The sequence below is a fragment of the Meriones unguiculatus genome, chromosome 2, assembly GCF_030254825.1.
Source record: "Meriones unguiculatus strain TT.TT164.6M chromosome 2, Bangor_MerUng_6.1, whole genome shotgun sequence".
In the NCBI taxonomy this organism is placed as follows: domain Eukaryota; kingdom Metazoa; phylum Chordata; class Mammalia; order Rodentia; family Muridae; genus Meriones; species Meriones unguiculatus.
The window spans coordinates 30854874-30877586 of NC_083350.1; the positions used below are offsets into that span (position 1 = coordinate 30854874).

General features: G+C 42.6%; 1 protein-coding gene across 1 annotated transcript in view; it reads left to right on the forward strand.

Annotated features, from left to right (window-relative positions):
* Fbn2 (fibrillin 2) overlaps nucleotides 1-22713 on the forward strand; it is a 220748-nt gene that overhangs the window by 189058 nt on the left and 8977 nt on the right. The window contains exons 54-62 of the mRNA XM_021634127.2: nucleotides 605-727; nucleotides 1155-1286; nucleotides 11293-11418; nucleotides 12721-12927; nucleotides 14050-14175; nucleotides 15794-15916; nucleotides 17934-18050; nucleotides 18700-18828; nucleotides 20392-20511. Coding sequence (XP_021489802.1) covers nucleotides 605-727; nucleotides 1155-1286; nucleotides 11293-11418; nucleotides 12721-12927; nucleotides 14050-14175; nucleotides 15794-15916; nucleotides 17934-18050; nucleotides 18700-18828; nucleotides 20392-20511 — 1203 coding nt within the window. The remainder of the gene's footprint in view (nucleotides 1-604; nucleotides 728-1154; nucleotides 1287-11292; nucleotides 11419-12720; nucleotides 12928-14049; nucleotides 14176-15793; nucleotides 15917-17933; nucleotides 18051-18699; nucleotides 18829-20391; nucleotides 20512-22713) is intronic.

The following is a 22713-nucleotide window of genomic DNA, read 5'->3' on the forward strand; positions in this document are numbered from 1 at the left end:
TTGTCCTAGCTTGTGTAGGCTCAGACAGCAGCCTGGCAGGGCCTGGGAGGGCTCAGGCTTCAGCTCCACTCTTGGAACCTGCACAGTTCAGTCAGCAGCTAGTTTAAGCACATGGTCAGGAAGAACATTGTACCATTCCTCTTTTCTGGTGCTCCTTTCCAGAATTCCATTCACTCTTTAGCACCATGATGACCTCAAGATTGTGTTCCCTAATATCCTGGGACAGGAAGTTCAGATTTAGCTATCGGGCTGCTGGGATAATGCTCAGCTGCGCGGCACATGGGGAGAAGGGAAAAGGAAGGATGCTCAACCAATATGGTGATTAATAGTCCTTGCAAGTACCTGGCACCCAATTTTTATTGTCACTAAAATTCCAGGGAGCTTTTGTAATTTCTCCAGCGTATAGCTGTTAACTTAGAGGAGGACAACTTGCCAGGTACTATACCTTATCCACCAGCCAAAGTTCTATTACCCTGTTGCTTCCTATGGGATCTGCCAGTAAAGCCATAAGTATTTCTTTAAAGAAGTAATTACGAGGAGAAATATAATGAGTCTCATGCTGATGTACTATATATATTAAACACATGCCCCTTTCCTTGATCAGATATCAATGAATGTGCCCAGAACCCACTGCTGTGTGCCTTCCGCTGCATGAACACTTTTGGATCTTACGAATGCACGTGCCCCGTGGGCTATGCCCTCAGGGATGACCAGAAGATGTGTAAAGGTAAGGCCAAGGGCAGCAGGGGAGGTGCAGCTTGGCTTGCCTCGTTGGAGTGTGTCTTCTGAGCACTTTTCTCCCAGAGCTTTACAGAAAGAAACGTGGCAGCTTTTGCTGTAGATTTTTTCACCTGGATGACAGGACCTAGATAAAGTCTATGGATGAAGCGGCTCCAGCATCTCACTGCTGTCATATGCCCAGGCCCTTATTTAAAAAGCAAAGGGTTACCCTCCCCTGGACCCACTGTGAGGACCAATCCCGAAAGTGCTGCACATCTGGGCTAGAGCCAGCTGTTTGGGAGACTGAGCATCCACGTCCTCTGTCATAGCATGACAAGGGTCAGAAGACCGGCAGTGTTACTGAAATGGAATGTGCTCATTTTACTGCTTTTTTTTTTCCCTCTTGACACATACTTTAATACATGTTCTTGCAGATCTGGATGAATGTGCTGAAGGGCTACACGACTGCGAATCTAGAGGCATGATGTGTAAGAATCTGATCGGCACTTTCATGTGCATCTGCCCCCCTGGCATGGCCCGCAGGCCTGATGGAGAGGGCTGTGTCGGTAAGTTCCAAGCACAGGTCTCTGTTTGAGCAACACTCTCGCTCCGGGCCAGATCTAACACTGATCCCAGATGGGCCAGCTCTTTTCCAGGAGGCACAGAGGCTAGCAGTATTCATCATCTCAGGGCCCAGGGCAGCAAGCGAGTCTCTGGATCATGTGGTGGTGGTTTACCCTGCTGAGAATTGAGGACTTTTGTTATGGGCGAGCTTCTGTGAGTCTAAAACATCCAACTTGGCCGCGTGGAAAATGTCCACAAAGTACCTCTATGCGTTTTACTAACTGAGATTTTGAGGTCAATGGTCTCACTTTTGTATCTTCCCTTTTGTGAGTGAGGAGATAGCCGAGGAGCAGTTTCGCATCATTATTAACTTTTCTCCATTGCTCAACACGTTTCAGTGCATTCATTTCTAAAGAGATGAGACCGAGCTATAACTTCACGGCACGTGCCTCATGCAAGCATGTCACAACTTCCGCAGTCATCATCCGTGTCCCCTTCCTTATAAAGTGCTGTCTATCACCTCACCGTAGCCCACCAAGCAGGCTTTCTCCTCCCTGAAAACAGGGACTGTTTAACTGAGAGCCTGCTACCCTCTTACCAACCTCCACCCCCTAGGGAAACTGATGTCTTTTTAAAGAAACAACAATTATTAATAGTTTCCTATGTCTGCCAAAAGAAGACCAAAATAAAGAATAACATTTCTTACAAATGAAGTGGTGCACAGTTGTCTGCTGCTCAAAGTTAGAACAGAGAGAGGCTATAAACGGACACCAGGGATGCCTTCAGGGGATGAACATGTTCTAAGTCTACATTGTGGTGACGGCTGCTTGAGCCTGTAACTGACCCAAAACCATTGAGCCGTACACTTACAAATTTAATGGCATGTAAATTAGACCTCTGTAAAGCTCATTTAAAAAAAAAATGAAGCTACCACAGGAAAAGAAATACAGGACATACAGCATTATGCTGTTTGTGCTAACAAAAACAATAAATGAATGAAACCAAAGTACCCATTATAAATACACACATAGATAAATACATGGTGGTTTATTCCTGCTAGGAGATACATAGCTGTTAAGGTGAGTGTGATCAATGTATGTGCATACTGACTCAGGAATAACTAAGAACATATGGAGTAAAGCCATGTAAATTAACATGTTATTTTGTAGGAAAATGCAAGTAATAGTCACGTCTTCTGCAGGTACATATGCAAGCAAGTGAATGCACAGGAAAAGTTTTAAAAAGAGAAATCACGGTTCACAGCAGAAGTTAACCACGGAGAAAGAGACTTAAATTAGAGCTTACTAATGTAGAGTGATTTTATCTTCATCTGAAAATCTTGACCTTTGGCGAAAGTGAATTCCTAAATTACATGCATAGCATAAACCTTAAAAATGCAGCACCCCACTAATCTCTGCCTAAATTTCAGACATATTTGCCCTTTGCAGCAAAATACTTGAGAAGGAATACAAAGATAAGGGTTGTTTTGGCTCATTTGCGTGGATGTTGTAGCCTGTGACCAGCGGGCCCATGCTTTGTAGTTACGTGCAGGCTGGGGCTGGGGTCCCGTAGTCCCCTTGAGGGACAAGTCTGCAGTGACCTTGGCACATTATACCCTCTGTCCTCAAGACCTCACAACCTCCCAGTGGGGCCTTCTGGTGGCCAACCTTAAGCATATCAGCCATTAGAGGATGTTCAATGTCCACACTACAGCATGGCATGCCTACTGACTTAACAAACCGTATTTGATGAGAGTCGGTTTGTTTGTTGAAGTCCTGTGTCAGGAGTTTAGTTACACAGTGGTTGATTCACAATCACTGTTTATCTAATGCCTGTTGGTTCTGGGGATTAACCTAGGCTTGTAAGTCTAAAGCATATGTTCCTCAAATGAAGCAGGGAGCAAAATTCTACCCTGTGTGGAAAGGAGGAAATAGCCATCCTGATTACTGCATCTAAAACACCTTTTCATTTGTTTTAAATGGGAGTATAAATTCTTAGTCTAAGTTTATCTAGCTAAAGTACCGAGAGGTATGTTTTGCTTCACTTACTTAGACGTTTTCTGTTGTCTGCAACTAGTAGACTTTCTCATTGTAATACCAACACATTTATCTGTGTCTTGGGGAGCAGAGGTAGAAGTTAGAACAAAGAAGCTTCTCATCAGAACTGGTGTAGATGAGCTGGGTAACTCCAATAGGGTTAGTTTTTGGTCCCTCAGTTCCTCTGTGGTGTACACAGTAAGAACCAGTCTGCATGCCGGGTGAAAGGGAAGGTACCTTCTCTAGTGCTCATATTTTATGATCCCATGGATGGGCAGCATTTTGTACCTGTACATTTTCTTTTCAAAATGCACAACAAAAGATGCAAGCCCTGAGGCCAAGCAGAGCGGCTTGAGCTTCTGACACCAGCACTTGGGATTTGTGTGTTCAAAGCCAGGCCGGAGTTACCTAGTGAGAAGTAGGTTTTAAAGTTTGCCAGATCCTCAAGCTTTTTGTTATGAAATGCTGTGAAAAAGCCCATTTGATGTGTGCAGTATGATTTCACAACTAGAAATCCCACACAAATAATGAAATATTACAAAAATAAATAGTTTATAAAATTTAGGATGGAAAATAAAGTCATTTAAAAAGTGAAAATGTACACGCATGATGTCAGAGTCCAAGAGAATTTCTCAAAAATGCCAACTTTTATCAAACTGTAAAATAAGACAAGCTAAGGCTGTTATGTAGGACATAGAAAAACCCCAAAAGGAAAACTGTAAAATTAACCAAAGGGCGAAACTTGATCATGCATTATGTTATAATCAAACATTCATTTCTTCAGCAAATCACAGATACTAAAGTCTAGTAATTAGAAAACAAGATACCAAGATCATTAAGTTTGATTGAACACGGATTGATAAGCATCTGAGACTGTAATTTAGGAGAAGGCAGTGTTTATTTTAAAGATGATGGAATAAAGATACATCCTTCTCAATCTTGAAAATTTTAGAAATGTCGTGGAAACAGATGAGTACTGGACTGTTGTGACTTAAAAACCTGGCCTATGGAGGGTGTCTTTAAACGGTGTAAAGTTTTAAACAGCATGGGTCTTTGGTGGGATGCTCTCCTTCAGAAGTTTTCAAAAGTTTGATCCAGGGCCTGGTGGATGAGACACAGAGTATTTTTGTGAAGGCCCCATTCTACCCCCGCGGTCTATGAAAAGATGGATGTGAAAGATAGACTGGTACCATGCTGTTTAATTATCCACAGACTGGTCTAGACATGGAGATTTCTAGAGGAGAGGCCAAAAGGAGAGAGATGAAGCTGTCACCAAAGAGCCTAAGACTTAGTGTGCTTTCTGAATCAGGCTACAGAGATCCTCTGACTCAGTATAATTCCCCGGGGACAGAAAGCATGACAGATTTATTGAAGATGTTCATTTATTATATATATATATATATATATATATATATATATATATATATATATATATATATAAATGTGAGTTGAAACCATTCATTATGCTGGCTTTACCCTGACCTGCCGGGCTACTCTTCCCACAAACAGCTAAACTGGAGAAAAGTGCTCAAAGCTGAAGGATTCACACAAATATGCAAACAATGTGTGCAGGGAAAGAGGGGAAGATGGGAAGGAAGATAAGGAATAAACTGGAGACAATTGCAAGGAAGAAAGATTTAGAAAAATCTCCTGTAAGAATCTGTGAGAAAGATCGTTAAATAAAAACCCAAGTGGTTTAAAAGCTTTTGAAATGTGGAAGAAAGGACAGTATAATGACGAGCTAGTAGAGGTCAGAAAAAAAAGATGCACCTGTCACAGGAGTTAAAAATCTCTTCAGAAGTAGTAGAGTAGGAATGAGGGGCTGGGGAGATGCCTAAAGGTGAGGTGCTTACTGTGCAAGCATGAGGACCCAAGTCCAGCCCACAACACCCATGTGCAAGCTGAGCTCAGCAGTGGGCACCTGTTTCCCCAGCACTAGAGAGGGGAAAACACGGTCCCTGGGACTTGCTGACTAGCCAAATTAGCCAAATGGTGAAAACCGGCGAGAGACCCTGTCTCAAAAACTAAAGTGGAGCATGAGAGAGGAAGATAGCATGGTAAACCCCAGCCTTCATGTGCACCTGTACACACATGCACATGTACACACATGCACACACACATGCACATACACACACATGAACATGCACACACACATGCGAACACACGTCTGCATGCAAAACACAATTAGAAATGTGGATACAGAATGAACCAATAGTGGAAGACAGATATCCACAATATGTTTATAAATAAACCCTTTTTCGAAAAAGAAAAAAGTAAGCAAATAAAAGGATTGGGGTATATTTGAATATTTTAGAGAAATTCTTAGGAAAAAGATTTAAGCCTCCATCATAAAGAGCACACTGCTAATGAAAACCCTTACACAAGAGTCCTCCATTAGTTTAATTATATTTATGAAACATTCACCATGTTTGTGGTTCTGGCAGTACAGAATAAACTGGTTTCATTTGAGGACAAATCCTTCACTTCCTCCCCTGGCTTGGGAAAAGGAGAGGCCTGAACAAATAAAGAAACAAAGGGCCATGGTAATGCCATACAGTGGTAATTATGCCTTTTAAGGAAAATAAGGTTTTGCGATTGGGTAGGAGATACTTCAGAGTGTGCTTCGGGGTTTAATGAAGTGAACTCTGGGAGCTGTGACTTAGAATGGAAAAATAAAGAAATGTTGGTAACAGTGTAGTTCCTGTGGCAGCCATGAAGGGCAGCATTACACAAAGGCAGGACGGAGGGTATGCGAGTGAACAGCAGTCATGGTGGAGTCAGGCTTCGTGGCAAGAGCCTGAAGGCAGAGTGCTTTGTAAGGCTGGGGATGTGCCACAAACGTGAAAACCTAGCTGTAAGCTCTTGGCCAGCCTGTAACCCCGTGTAAGGCAAATTAACTGTGTCTCAGATTCCTTGTGCTAAAACAAATTGTAATCGTGAGGACACTTACCTCATAGGATTGTTGTCATGGCTGACTTAGGAAAGAGCTGGGCAGATAGTAAAATTTCAATTAGATGCTAGCATTGTTATCCTCTAATTGGCACTTTTAGAGCACTCTGGCTGCCTTGTAAGTACCGCATTTTAAGGAGGAAGAAGCCGGAAAAGTAGTGATGCCGTTTATGTGGCTGTTTAAAAATCATGCAGTTTGGGGCCATGGTTACAGTGTGGAAAGATCTAGAATAAAGAATAAACTAATCCACAGCCAGGGTTGCTGATGGACCCAGGACAGGACAGGTGAAGGAAGAGGAGTATGGAAGATAAGAAGGATTTTTACTTGAATCGGTTGATTGGAAGGTGTAGTCAGCTGCACAATGACAGCAGGATGCACTGGACATCTTTCATATCCCGCTGGTATTATTATGTGTACAAACATATTTATGGGGCAGAGGTATAAATTGCTGACAAATACAGATCATTTAAGTGATCTATGGGGCAGAGGTATAAACTGCCGACAAATACATATTGTTGAAGTGATCATGGAATTGACAGGGACACCAGGAAAGGGATCATGAGAAGAAAGAGTGACTGGGTTCTAGGCAGCCCACTGTTCAGGGCTGCTGAAAACCCACAGGAGACAGAAACACAGCAGCAAGCAGGAAAGGAGATCTCGTGGGATGGTGTACTGTCTAGAGAATGTGGAGAACTGGTCACTGAGTGAGTAGCGGGGGAGTGCACTTTGCTGAACGGAAGAGCCATGTGTAGACTGCAACATGACATTTGGATTTGGTGGCCTTGCAGGATGTTTCAGTGTAGGCACAGAGCAGGTGAGTGAAGCAAAGTGAACCAGACGTGAGGAAGATCCTTCTTTCAAGTTTTGTCCCTAATGGGGAATCAATAGACGTGACAGTAACTGGAGTCATCCAGGGCAACTGAGACATGCTCTCTCCTGGTTTGGTTTTCAAGGTAGAAGTTACTGGGGAATGTATGTATACAGGGCATGATTTTCCAATAAGGGGGAGCTGTGAGATCTGGGAAGGCAAAACAGAGACCTGGCCTGGAAAGGCAACAAAGGCCTGAGCTGGCAGGAAGAGGAAAAAGCTGAAAGTGAGGGTACCGCCGGGTAGTTCAGAGTTGGGCAGTGGCATTCACTTCTCAGCACTGCAGCTGTGTGGGCCCACTGCAGTGGGACTGTCCAGACAAGCCCAAATTCCGTGGTGCCCAGACTAGTGAGGAATGAAAGGAGAACTGTCCGAGGAGCCATTCTCCTGTAGGTGCTGCTGTTGCAGGTTAGGCATGGAAGCGGCCATAGTTGGTGGTCCTCATGCAGAAATTGTCCAAGGAGAGGCAGTGGATGCTGGGAATCAAGATGTCCTGAAGGTGTAGCAGCATCACAAGACACACCCTACATAAGCTACAGCAAGTGGTAGGGAATCCCGTGTTTGTGCTTTTCAACATCTCTGAGAAATTCTCATTGCCAGTAGCAGTAACAGAAAGTAGCCATGAAACCTGAGGCAGAGCAGGTTGTTGCTCACACGTCAGAGCTAAGGTTAGGCGGTGCACCCAGCAACAGCATTATTGGAGAAATCAATTTCTGTTGTTAAATTATAAATCCATATCAAAATCTAGAGCAGCACTGGAGAAAGACCCATATCTAGGGGTGGCCGAGTTGAGCCCTAAAAGCAACAAACTAGGAAACCTAACTTTCATAATTTAGTTCATGGTTCTTGTGACTACTTTTAAATATCTTGGAATATGGATCTTCCCCCTAAAACTGAAAATCTACATGAAGTCACATCATTGTAAATTTCAGAACTCTAAAAACAAACTGAAAATCCCTAAAGCTTCCAGAGGGGAAAAAAAAAAACAAAAAAAAAACCCTATTCCCTTGAAATGAACAAAAATGCTGGGTAAAATAAATGTTATATAAGGGAAATGATTTTGAACTAAAATTTTTAAACTCGGTGGAGTGTAAGAAAATCAAAATAAGGTGAAATCTCAGGGTCGTTTTGATTTGCATTTCCCTAATGGCTAATGAGGTTGAGCATTTCTTTAAGTGTTTCGCTGCCATTCGATGTTCCTCTTTCGAGAATTCTCTGTTTAGCTCCATTCCCCATTTTTTAATGGGATTACTTGGTTTGTTGCTTTTCTGCTTCTTTAGTTCTTTATATATACTGGATATTAGCCCTCTGTCAGATAAAGGGTTGGTGAAGATTCTTTCCCAATCTGTAGGCTGTCGTTTTGTTTTGATGACAGTGTCCTTTGCTTTATAGAAGCTTTTCAGTTTCATGAGGTCCCATTTGTTGGTTGTTGCTCTTAGAGCCTGTGCTGTTGGTGTTCTGTTCAGGAAGTTGTCTCCTGTGCCAATGAGTTCTAGGCTGTTCCCTACTTTTTTTTTCCAACTGATTTAGAGTATCTGGTTTTATGTTGAAGTCCTTGATCCACTTTGACTTTAGTTTTGTGCAGGGTGATAAATATGGATCTATTTTCATTTTTCTGCATGTAGACATCCAGTTGGTCCAGCACCATTTGTTGAAGATGCTATCTTTTTTCCATTGAATGGATTTGGCTTCTTTGTCAAATATCGAGTATTCATAGGTGTGTGGATTTATTTCTGGGTCTTCTATGTGGTTCCATTGATCCTCCTTTCTGTTTCTATGCCAATACCATGCAGTTTTTATTACTGTTGCCCTGTAGTACAGCTTGAGATCAGGGATGGAGATACCTCCAGATGATCTGTTGTTGTACAGGATCGTTTTGGAGATTCTGGGTTTTTTTTTTTTCTCCATATGAAGCTGAGAATCTTTTTTTCAAGGTCTGTAAAGAATTGAGTTGGTATTTTGATGGGAATTGCATTGAATCTGTAGATTGCTTTTGGCAGTATGGCCATTTTCACAATGTTAATCCTACCAATCCATGAGCACGGGAGATCTTTCCATCTTCTGATATCTTCTTCGATTTCTTTCTTCAGAGACTTGAAGTTTTTCTCAAACAGGTCTTTCACTTGCTTGGTTAGAGTCACACCAAGGTACGCAAAAGGCATTTGAAAGACTTTACCTAGCAGTGTTTCAAAGCAGACACTAAGACTCATAACCAAACCCTCGGCAGAGTGCAGGGAATCATATGAAAAAAGGGGAGTTAGTATGATATGGAAAGGATAGGAGCTCTATCCTGGCACAGGGTCTTTTCAGAGACTGACACTCAACCAAGGACCATCTATGGATATAACCTAGAACTTCTGCTCAGATGTGGCCCGTGGTAGCTCAGTAACCAAATAGTTTTCCAAAGTAAGGGGAACAAGGACTATTTCTAACAGGATCCAAGGTCAGGCTCCTTGACTCCCCTCCCCCCCCCCAGGGGAGGAGCAGTCCTGTTAGGTCACAGAGGAGGACTCCACAGCCAGCCCTGAAGATACCTGATAAAACAGGGTCAAATGAAAGGGGAGGAGGTCCTTCCCTATCAGTGGACTTGGGAAAGGGCAGGGAGGAGACCAGGGAGGGAGTGTGGGGTTGGGGAGAGAATGAGGGAGCAGGATACAGAGGGGACACAGAGTTAACAAAATGTAACTAAAAAGAAAAATAAAATTAAAAAAAAAAGAAAAGAAAATCAAAATAAGGCATTGTCGAAAGTTTATTTTGGAATTTATTTTGTAGTCAAGTTCCCTCTCTGAAGTAATTAACAAACCAAACATTCTGATCCAGGAGACAGTCACCCATCCATGTAGAAAGGCACTAGTCCCACCAGCATACAAGCTACCAGCTGAAAAATTTTTGAGCAGATACCGCTATTGGGGCAGGACCTGAGGAGGCTGGGGCAAGAGAATGATGCTCCAAATCCATCTTAGACCACACAGTCAGTTTATGGCAGTCTGTGCAGTTTAGTAAGACTTTGTCTCAAGTAAAAAGGAGCCTAGAGACAAGAGCCCAGGGAAAGATACTTATAGCATCCACAAGTTACTAGGTTCAACACATAGTATATATATCTATGAAAAATTAAGTTCTTCTTGACTCTAGTAGAAAATTCATTAAGGAACATTTGAACTCATTTAAAGTCTGCTACATTAGAGTGGAAAGAACCTGGTAATTTCCAAACCTGGGTTGGAGACAAAAGGAAAGCATGGAAAGTTAGAGTGATTTGGTAAATGCTAAGAGAAGGGGGGGCAGTTGCATAGTAAATATGAAATAACTTGAAACATATGAGATGGCAGGTATGAAAGAATGAGGTAAGAATGAAATCGTAAGTATAAATAGTTTAAATTGCTAGTTAAAAGATAAATGCATTTTTTAAGATTCTTTTTAACTTCATCTAAATGCTTTTTGTAGGAAACATACCTAAGTCAAAGGGTGAGATGATAGTTTGAAAATAAAGAGATGGAGAAAGATATTCAAGGCAAATGTAAATAAAGAGATAACACGAAAAAGATGTCAGAGCCTTGAAGACTCAAAAACTAAAATATGTATAAAAGAAAAGGAGCAATTTATCAAAATTGTCAAACACACCCAGTAAAGATATTGGGAATTTTAATAAATAAGTTTTTTTTTTTTCCTGTTACTTACCTGTCACCAAGCAAAATGGTTGTGTTGTCTAAGTTGTCTTTCCTGTGACTTGTCCTCGGAGGCCTCTGTTGACCCTGTGATTTCACCCAAAGCCCTCATCTCTGGTTTCCATCATCTCTGTGGACCATCTCTCTAGCCTCAGCATTTTCTTCTTATTTCAGAAATTGGCCCCCCTCTTCCAAAGAATTCTTCCTCTTTTGGTGGGGTGGAATGTCTTGGGGAAGGGTTATGCTTTTCATTGTGTTTCTGTGAGGACGCCATTCCTCTTCTACAGGGATAGGGTCAAGAAGGAAACATAAAAAATGGAAACACCTGGGTGGGTGAGGTACACTGAGAGCAATAGTCATGTGACTGTTTTAATTCCACCTTATTGGTATTTTGTCAAAGAATTTTAAATCAGATATAACCACTGGAACACAGTTAGGAAAGTATGATTTTTCAAGCTGCTCATTACGCACGTTATTTTTTTGTCTGTGAAGATGAAAATGAATGCAGGACCAAACCAGGCATCTGTGAAAATGGACGTTGTGTTAACATCATTGGAAGCTACAGATGTGAGTGCAACGAAGGGTTCCAGTCAAGTTCCTCAGGCACTGAATGCCTTGGTAAGTGAATATATGAACATTTTCCTTGGTAAGTAAAACATGCTTATGATGTCGCCACAGAACAGCTCCGCACATTCACTCTTGTCTGTTGAACAGACCTTACATAAGCCCAGTCCTCTACATGCCTTTGCCCATAGGTAGACATCTGTTAAAGTGATGTATTTATATGCCTATGCCTTTCGTGCTCATGTAATGTAAATAACAACCTAAAATAGTCTTTCCAAAATTAAGATTAATTAAGCTCTGCGGAAAATGTGACTTTAGTAAGACTTACATCAGGAGATGATTTCATCCCAAAAAGAAAATATTTTCAGTGTGAGGTAAGCTCTGCCAATATTAATGCAAAGCAAACGCCACATTTCAAAAGCGCAATCGATGGGGGTTAGTTTTTATATGGCCTAGTAAAGAAATGCTTTACAAAACATTTTCTATTGGGAAATACAAACCTCATGGGCGCTATGGCACACTAAACCAGCGCCAAAATGTACTAAACCAACTCTGAAATGTATACGGTGTAGCTGGTGCAGTGAATGACGGCAGCTGTGAAAGTAGGGTGTGGCCGAACTTAAAGCAACCAGGTAAAGAAGAGCCGGCACCTGGTGGGTGGCCTCGTGGGGCCAAGGGTCAGATGCGCAGCAGCATGCTGCTTCCTGTCCTGGAAAGATTTTTGCAAACTCAAGACAATGCATTTTATTTCCTCTTGTCTCCAATCTAGATCTTTACTGGTCATGTGTCTTTGAAGAAATAGCAAAGACACCCTATAAGGAAAATGCTGCTATCTGCTCATATTACAGCGTCACCAGAACGGTTAGCTTATGAAACCATGCTGACGGTTTTTCTCCACGCTTATGTCACAGAAGCCCCCCTTAACATTAATATACCGTCTATAATGCACCAAGTCTTTTCAGCGTAGAAAATGCTAGAATGAGTACCACGTCCATAACACAGTCTTGAATTTATTTTTCAGTCCTACCTGTCATTACTTTATCTAAAAGGAAAGAAATTCATTTGATGCTTCTTCCTGTTGGGTTCTGAGAAGCTCGGGCTCCTTACTGAGTCATTACCTTCACTGAATTGAAAGAATGGATCGATCCCTATTGAATAGCTTTGTTGAGGTTAATAATCAATTTATAGTATAAGCACTAGAGCTGTGCGAAGTCAACAAAATTTTATAGTAGGTGTAGACTGCTTGCAAAGGAAGAATGCTTGGGGTTTTGAAGCTGAGAAGGAGGGCATGATTGTGCACTGGGAACCAAGCCGCTCCCCGGCCTTGATTCATGTCTCCCTCATGCTCCACTCCAGACAACCGGCAGGGGCTGTGCTTCGCGGAGGTGCTGCAGACCATGTGTCAAATGGCCTCCAGTAGCCGCAATCTGGTCACAAAGTCAGAATGCTGCTGTGATGGCGGGCGAGGCTGGGGCCACCAGTGTGAGCTGTGCCCACTCCCCGGAACTGCGCAGTACAAGAAGCTCTGCCCTCACGGCCCAGGATACGCCACTGATGGAAGAGGTAACGTGGGGAGGGGCTTCAGGCGTTGTGTCAGACCAGTGAACTCCGTACACTCAAATTCACTTGAAAGAAACTTGAAAAGGGTAATTTTTATCAGAATTGCATCGAAAAGACTGGATATTCCCACGTAATGCTGTATAAAGGCGCGTACAGGTATGTACACTCTGATATACAGGACTGTGTGGAAGCCGGAGGAGTTTCCCAAGTGGGCCAGGCCGGCCTGCCAGTGAGCCTCAGGGATCCTCCTGTCTTCATCTCCCTACCACTCGTAGCCTTTTTTAAGTATAGGTTCTGGGGATCCAACTGATGTCGTCACACTCTCAAGGAGATCATTGTACCCACTGAGCTGTCTCCCCAAGCCATGCCTCGGAAAGTTTAAGAGATCTAGCCCTATAGCAAACCTTTAGAATTCTCACTTAACAGAGGAGGAAATGGAAGCACAAGACTGTGGTAACAGTAAATAATGTTCCCCCAAGAACACGGAACAGATGTATCTGATCCCAAAGGCCAGGGGTGCTAATAACCTCAAAACCGCCCTTGCCTCATTTAAAGAAACGTTGCTCACCTAGTATAGGTAGGAATCCATTCTCTTTCCACACTAGTGTGTGTGTGTGTGTGTGTGTGTGTGTGTGTGTGCGCGCGCGCGCGCGTGTGCAACCAAGTAGTTTGCAGATGTTATGAAAGATAAACCAGTTTCGTCCACTGCGGTAGCAGACTCCCAGCCCTGTGGCTGACTGCTAACTGAAGCCTTCCTTCAGAGTCTAAGGCAGGTGAGAACTGGAGGAACATACATAAACTATCACATATTTCAGAGGAGCTGGGATATCACAGCGATAGCAAACACAGTAACCTCTACTTAGAAAGCAAAACGGACAGCGCAGCTTGGGCCTTCCAGCTTAGCCCCCACCCCCTGTCTATCTCTCCCCACCTCTTCAGATGGTTTGGTTTCTCTCCCATGTTGCCATTCCCTGAGTAATGAAAAGGGACGCCGGAACTCCTACAGGCATTCGCTGCCACCTCATATGGGTCATTCCCTTCATTCCCCCTCCTCTCTAGTTGTCTCACGGTGCATGCTTAGTGCATGCTTTAGCTTCTTCCGTTCTTCATTTTCTTGCTCTACAGATATCGACGAGTGTAAGGTAATGCCGAGCCTCTGCACTAACGGCCAGTGTGTCAACACCATGGGCTCCTTCCGGTGCTTCTGCAAGGCTGGCTATACCACAGACATCAGCGGAACGGCTTGTATAGGTAAGATGAAGTTGTGTGCACAGGCTTTGGCAACGCCTGCTTGCTACGGACCGAGTGCAGTCAGCAGAGTGCTTTCCTACACAGCTTTCACTAAAAGATGCCGGACTTCTCAAGACCCCTGCTCCTAGGGGCAGTTCTTACCCTTGTGCGGGAAGCAGGGTCCAGTTCAGCTGTGCAGTCGGGCAAACATGAAAATGTGCTTTCAGCATTTTCTAAGATGTTGAAATGTCACTTTAATTTAAAATTTACAAATGTGCCACTACTTGGTGAAGAAGACTGGGCTTTTCTTGTGAATAGGGTGTGTTTGCATGTGAAACAGAGTGCATTTGTTCACTGTTTCATAAAGCAAAGAATGAAGCATCATCTAAAATCTCTCCTTACAAAGAAGTCTAGGTACAGCATCCTTTGGCTTGTTTTATGACATATTTTTTCTTCTTTAATTTCTTATCGTCTGACCCATTCCACTTTGTGACAAACAGGAGGCTAGGGAATAGCCTTCTTTCATCCTCCAAACATTTCTTAGTTTCCCTCTATTTCCTTGGCCTATTACCAATTTTAGTAACAAGTACCCGGCATTGATTTTAAGCCAACTGACTCTGCATAAGCATGTGAGTCACATAGCAGGAACAGCTGTGACAGGGGAATAACCAGGGGTAGGCTGTGAATCAGGAGATTTCCGAATGCAGCAGGCACCCATCCATCCAGTGAGCTCTGCGGAGGAAGGGCGGATTGCCTACTGCCAGACACAGGCTTGGTGATAAAAAGTAGCACACCCCAGTGAGGACAGTGCAAGAATGGCTTAACAATGCGATCCTGTCGATCAGTGGTTCTCAACCTTCCTAGCACCACGACCCTTTATTAATAAAGTTTCTCATGCTGTAATGACTCCCCACCGCCACCATAAAAAAAATTTTTGTAGCTACTTTTGAACTGCCAGTTTATAGAGGAGTGGTGTCTCAGGTCCTGAGACCATCAGAATTGTGTGTTCTCTGATGGGCATGACCCACGGTTGAAAACTGCTGCTGTAAATGGTCAGAATGTAGCCAGGCCACAAAGAAAGTGCATTGGGGCTTATGTACTGGAACCAAAAAACAAAAAAAAGGAAAAGAAGGAAGAATGGTGAGAGCCCGATAGGAGAAGAGAGTGCTCAGGGAGAATTTTCGAGAAGCTGCAACAGGGAGCCAGTGGCTCAGACTAAACCCAATGGGGAGACAATGAAGAAGTGGGAGTATCCAGAAGACTCAAAGTGGGAGAGCCTGCTGATAAAGCCTGCCGAGGCTGTGCAGCTCCCAAATTCTAATTAACCAGAAGCTTCTTTCTTTCTTTCTTTCTTTCTTTCTTTCTTTCTTTCTTTCTTTCTTTCTTTCTTTCTTTCTTTCTCTTTCTTTTCTTTTCTGTTTTTGAGCCCAGACAGTTGTCTAGACATTTCAAGATCTGTACATTGATCCTCAAGCTGCTACTTTAGCGAAAACTATTCTAAGCATCCTTTCTCTCTAGCTGGATTCACTGTAAATGGCAGAGAAAAAGGAGGAAGGATGGCGAGCGAAGGTGTGTGTGGGGGGGGTGAGGCTGGCTGTTTCCTGTGACCAGGACTCATGTTCGTTTTGCTTCTACGTAGACCTCGATGAATGTTCACAGTCTCCAAAGCCCTGCAACTTCATCTGCAAGAACACTGAGGGCAGTTACCAGTGCTCCTGTCCGAGGGGCTACATCCTGCAGGAGGATGGAAAGACATGCAAAGGTGAGGGAGTCTCAGCAGCCTCCACCCTCGTCTCTCTCTTCAGTAATGTTTGCATATCAGTGATCAGACGTGCAGCACCGCCTCCCCTGTGTTAGCACCGCCTCCCCTGTGTTAGCACCGCCTCCCCTGTGTTAGCACCGCCTCCCCTGTGTTAGCACCGCCTCCCCTGTGTTAACGAGTTGCTTCACAGAAGATAGTACCAGGGCTCCCATTGCAGAAGGAAATGGGACTTAAAAAGCAAAGTTACAATATTTTACTCCTTAGAAATTAAAAAAAAATGAAGTCTGCATATGTGCACAAATGCACACATGTGGACACACATGCACACTCACACATATGCATCCTCAAATGCGTGCTCATGCTCGAGCAAACACACACACACACACACACACACACACACACACACACACGGTTTTTTTCCAGCCAAGAAACTCAAAATTACATCAAAGGAAAGTGGGTAGAACTGGATGTCATCACATTAAGCAAATAAAGCCAGCCTTAGGACTGCAAATACCATGTTTTCTGAAATATACAGAACAGACTTTTTTTATACTTGAGTATAAAAATGCTGTAATCAAATCCACTACTTTGTATTCTATACTAAATATTAAAATAAACTAGAAGATTAAATAAATAAATAAATAAAAGAAAATAAATAAAATTTCAGAAGAAAACATGACGTGCAAGTGAAGAACACTTTTGAGGAGGTGGTCAGAAGAGTGAGGGAGAAAGGAGAAGAAATAACGAAGGGTAAATCTGAGCAAATTACAATGATTCCCATGTGTGAAAATACCGTAAGCCATTTATTCACACGGTACCTTTTCATTTAAAATATGTTGAAGCAACCATTGAGAAGAGCCATTAGGAATTGGAGTTTTTGTTGCTGCTTATATCCATTTCAGTCCTGTATCTATCCATCTGCCTTTACTGCTGAAAGGTGAAAAGTCAGTGTGTGCATTATTTTTTGTGTAGTATTAAAAGTAATTGGCATGCCAAACTTGATTACTAAAGTTGCTTCAATGCCATACTGTACTTGATTTTTAGGAACCCTCCTAAACATTATAGTACTGGGTTGGGCGGATGATTTAACTGTATTCTTTGTGAAGCAAGGTTTTATCTCCAGGCTATATTTTAAAAAAAAGCACACAGAAAGTAGCAAGTTCTGGAACTTTCTTGAAATTGCTTAAAGAAACAGCTTGGCTGAACTTTTTGCACAATGTTTATAAAATGTGTGGAACTCGTACCTTCCATTGCACAGGGTACTTACTGCAAATATATTTCTCCAAATTAAGTTTCACTCAACCCAAAATCAGATATTGAATTTCCAATTAGAAGAATCCAGATAGTCTAAATTTATGGTTGTTTGATAATGCTTTTGATTTGGGGAAGTTGTTTGTTTTTATTGTTGTTTTCACGTTGGGGTTTCTCTGTGTAGCCTTATCTGTTCTAGAACTCACTCTGTAGACCAGGCTGGCCTTGACCTCATAGAGATCCTCCTGCCTCTGCCTCCTGAGCCCTGGGATTAAAGATGTGCTCCACCACTGCCCAGCAGAGGCTATGTTTTGCTTCTCCTCATATGATGATGGTGTTTCCGTTTGGATCTGATAAAGCTCCCTCCATTTCAATAAAACTGTTTCATTTTTATTTAATATTCCCTTTAATAATAACAATTAACCATCTGTGTACTAAAACGCATTAAGTACAGGAAGGACAACTTTTCCATGTTGGCTTTGAAAATGGTGGACCTGCTATGCTTCGGGAATCCAGTTCCTTATTTCAAGAAGCCTTTGCCCTATAACCCCTTAGCCACCCTGTCCCAATGGATAGCCTTCTATACTTAGCCTCTTTAATGTGCACATCCACACCCTTCCTCATCCACGTATGGGAGCCTACAGTCTACAGCTGTAACGTAAACCAAACGCTCCCCTGGAAAATTGCACAGCCCCTGCGCATCCATGAGAACGCGTGCGTGACCGGGCAGTCCTGCTGATTCTCCTGGACTTCTCTGTCATTTCAGACCTCGATGAATGTCAAACCAAACAGCACAACTGCCAGTTCCTCTGTGTCAACACCCTGGGGGGTTTCACCTGTAAATGTCCCCCTGGCTTCACCCAGCATCACACTGCTTGCATTGGTAAGGCAAATCACAGTCGGGGGGGGGGGGGGTTTACAGATGACGATAGGCACGTGACGATGGCTCAGTCTGGCCTAATGAAGTGGTAGGTAATATGGATGTTTCCGGGAAGAAGGCCCGGGCGTGCGTTTGCACACTGGGCACGCTGTACGGTGCCCCAGAGTCACGTCCTCAGTACGGCTGCCAGGCCAAATGAAGGAAGACGACCCGTCATGCCTTTGTAGAGTAGGCATATTGTAAGCCATGCCTCAATTTCACATTCCAAATACAGCTATGATGCTCAGAAAAAAAAAAAAAAAAATGACCATTAAGAAGACCATAAAAAAAAAGAAGACCATTAAAGGCGAATGGCAGCACTGGAACTTTTCAGTTTTGTTAGAGGAGGCCCAGGTCAAGAGATTCTTGGTCTATATCATCTAAACGGTGCCTCTAGTCACTCTAAAGTACGTCCTAGTGACAAGTCACTGAAAACTACGCTTTTCGTGCTTCTCTCGCCCATAAATTCTGATTTGACTCTCTCTAAAATACTTTCTCTTCGTAATGAAGGCTTTGGCCTTTATCCATCAGCTAATTTCACACAGTGAGATTTAATTGACATACTACACACCAGGCAGCTTGACTCTGTCCCTCCATCTCGTTGCTTTGCTAGACAACAATGAATGCGGGTCTCAGCCTTCCCTTTGTGGAGCAAAAGGAATCTGCCAAAACACTCCCGGAAGCTTCAGCTGTGAATGCCAGAGAGGCTTCTCTCTTGATGCCTCGGGGCTGAACTGTGAAGGTGAGTTCAAGCGCACAAGTATGCTTAATGTTGGGGCTTCAGAAATGATTTCATTAAGTACAGCATTTGCCGTGTAAGCCTGAGTTCAGAACCCCAGCACCCAAGTAAATTCCAAGTAGGCCTGGTCCCTCTCCTGCAATCCCCAGGCTCCAGAGGCGGGAGTGTGATCTGTGGAGCAAGCTGGGTAGCCAGACTAGAGGATCGGCATGCTCTAGGTTTAGCAGAAGACCCTGTTTCTATCTGCAAGGTGGAACACAATAGAGGAACACACACACACACACACACACACACACATCCCTGTTTGTACACATTTTTCCACACACATAAGAACATGCACACGAACATGCATACACACCATATACATACACACACACACACACACACACACAAAAAAAAACCCTTAAACTCTTTACCTAATAGGCACCTACAGTGCCTCCCATGAAATAAATATTTTTCTCTTACAAAATCCAAAAGAACAGCTGAAAAGTAAGAAACAGGAGAAAAGTTAGGAAATTATCACTTGGATCTTGAGCATTTGCTCAGCCAGTGCTCAGGTACAGGTAAGCAACTGCATCAGTGCTCCATGCCGCGGCTTATGAGACATGCCACACTCAATCCACATTATTGAGTTGGTTGTTCTTTTTAAAGTCGCTCCCAGAAATCTGTGGCTTTCAACTCTAGATACAGTCAAAATATTAAATATGCTCTTTGTATAGATTACAGGACTTTTGTATGTATTCTTTCAGCCAAATTTTTTTAATTTAAAAAAATTTAATTTTTGTTTTTGAAATCAATAGACATTGAAAGCATTCCAGACTCACAGCTGCCTGCCATGTGTGGATTCTGCTCGTGACGATCCACATAAGATACCATTTATTAATTATCCATGTAAATTTGTTACACATACATCAGCCATGCCAATTTTATTTCACTCTTTTGGGGTAGATTTCAAAGCCTTAGTTGTCATTCCAAGAGGATATGCATAGATTAACAAAGGAATTATTCCATATGTATCATATCACAGCTTGTCTAAAAATAAACAACGTATTCAAATATTCTAAAAGGATTTGCATCTAATTAGTCTTGACCAGCAATACAAAAAAATTTTTGCATGCAAAACCGTTACACTTTATAGATATCTCCAGAGAGTTTGTATCTTCCCCACGATGGGGATTACGTGTGAACCACTTTTGAACCAACTAGAATATTCAATGTAAATTTATAGATAGATAGATGTATGTACACATGTGTAATTTACCAAATAAATAATGCCATCTGAAGCTAATTAATTCAAAATGCATCACATTTGCGGTTACTATGGTTGATTTGCTGAAATTCAGCTGTTATTCAGAGCCCTGATGTGCCGTGGTCTGGTGGACAGCGTAAGAACGAGGTGATTTCTCATCTCTGCCATTTTTTTGCACCACCAGCGATTAATAACAGTGTTGAAGGAAAGCCCAGCCTCTCTGTATGCCGTGCCTTGTTTATTTGTTCCCTTAAAGGCTGGGTTTAAATCGCACTTGGCGGGGGGATGTAAAGACTGTGCCCGGATTGTTTTTGCAGATGTCGACGAATGCGATGGAAACCACAGGTGCCAACATGGCTGCCAGAACATCCTGGGTGGTTATAGGTGCGGCTGCCCACAGGGCTATGTCCAGCATTACCAGTGGAACCAGTGTGTTGGTGAGCATTCCTCAGTGACCCAGCCCTTGCTTTTCTTACCTTCGGGGTCTGAGTAAACAGAATAAGTAATACAAGTTATAGATCCCAGAACCTAAAAACTGGTATTTGAGGTGGATGTGTGAGAGGGCTAGCGTTAGCTCAGTGGAAGGGCGCCCACCTAGCATGTGTAAGGCCCACCCCCTACTCACCATTAAAAAGGTGTACGGGGCAGGTGTGCATGAAAACATTGATGCATGTCGTGCTAGGATTTTATTCTACTAGTCTCCGTACTTGTACATGTGACAAAATCTGTAATAAACATGCTTCTGAAGTCTTCAAAGGTACATCAACCAGAGGGGTAGTTGTTTTTATTTTCTGATGAGTTGTGAGGTTGAGGATGGTGTCAAAAGCATCACCTTCATTTTCCACACTTTGCTGCTTTTCATTAGTAAGTTGCTAGATTTAGGTTGTGAAAGTACTTACTTATTACCCTCTTATAAATCTAAAGGACCTTTCCCCTACTTTGGGAGACAGGGCCTCATATAACCCAGCTTGTCTATAACTTGCTCTGTAGTCCCAGGCTGTCCATGAACTCTAGATCCTGCAACCTCTGCTTCCCATGGCCAGGTCATGAGGCATACACCTGGCTAGGAATTGTAAGCGTCTGCGCACAATTTGTCTGTGCTCACGTGTGACATCGATTCGCTTTAACATAGGAAAAAACAACCAGTCACAGCAAATGCTGTTGACAACTCCAGACAGAAATATTTATAAAAGAAAACACAACAGTCATTCCATTCTCTTCTTTCCATTGACAATAATCATGAAAATTCTCCTCATACGAAACCGCTGATCAAAGAGAACATTATTTCTCTCGAGCAGACGAACTCAGCATATGCCCGGTTTCTTAGCTTATTTGAACGCAGTCCATAGCTGTGCTGTCCAGCACACTTTGAGAGTAGGAGCTTGTGTTGCCAAACAGGAAGGAGGCAGAGCTCCCCCAGAGAACAGCGGGTTGATCCCTTGTCTCTGAAGTGATCTAAGATTCTACACACGTCATTCAAATGTGGTATAATGATCCACCAAATGAATTGATTTGATTTGACCTTTTATGTTCTTCTCAAAAGAATTTTCTAATGACAGCTTAATGAGCTGAGAAGAAAACCAAGTGTTTCAGAAGAGAAACGAGGTCCAGAAAGTTCATATCTGGTCTGTGGCCTCCTGCCAGGCCAGGGGCAGATGCTTTGACACTCCTACACTGCACATCTGTGGGAAGAATGGCAGAGACAGCCTGTGGTCCAGAGCAAGGGATAATGATTATGCACAGGGAAGTGTCAAAAATGAAACTCATTGTTTTATACACTAACTAAAAAAATAAACAAAAAATTTTAAAAATATGCATCTAGCAAAAGAAAGAAAGAAAGAAAGAAAGAAAGAAAGAAAGAAAGAAAGAAAGAAGAAAAAGAATGAGACTAATGCTTTAAATAATTATCCAAGCAATGAACTAAGCAGCCAATCAAAATTATTTCATAAATGTAATTTCTCCTGTGGAGAAAAAAAAAAGTATGTTGGAGAATTTCCTAAGCCCTGATATATTCATTCGTATACTGAAGCCAAGTGCTGTCAGGCTCTTTAAGGAAAAGACAGTAATGGTTTTGACTATTAAAGATGATAAGGACCTTTATCATATTATAGTTCTCATAAACTCACAGGCCCGTTATTTTAGTAAGGACTGTAGACTTCTTGGTCTACCCTGTAGAACGTAAGGCAAAAGAATGACTCTCTAGTAGCTTAGCTTACACAGAATTCTTGGGTTTAGAGAGAATTTAAATAGAAATGAGAACACATAGAAGTCATAAATTCAAGTTTTTAACAAGTCTTAACAATTTGACCAGAAAACATCCAATGCAAACCAGTCTACATGGACCTTGAGTAACTTTGGAGTTTGTGTTTGGAATTGCCTGGGTGAGATTTGAAACAGTAAGGTACAATCCCAGTTTCCTGAGTTAAGTACTTTAGCCTAGGCTGCCAGAGTCCAGACCCGGGGCCTGCAAGCCTTCTGATCAGAGAAATGCCCTGAGCAGAGCAATATTGCTCTAGTGCTTCCAAGGAGGAGGTGTGGGGGCATTTGCCCACCAGACTGAAGCAGGAGGATACAAGGCCAGTGAGACTCTGTCTCAAAAACAAAGCAGACAAGGAAGGGAAGCAAAAGTACATAAGCAG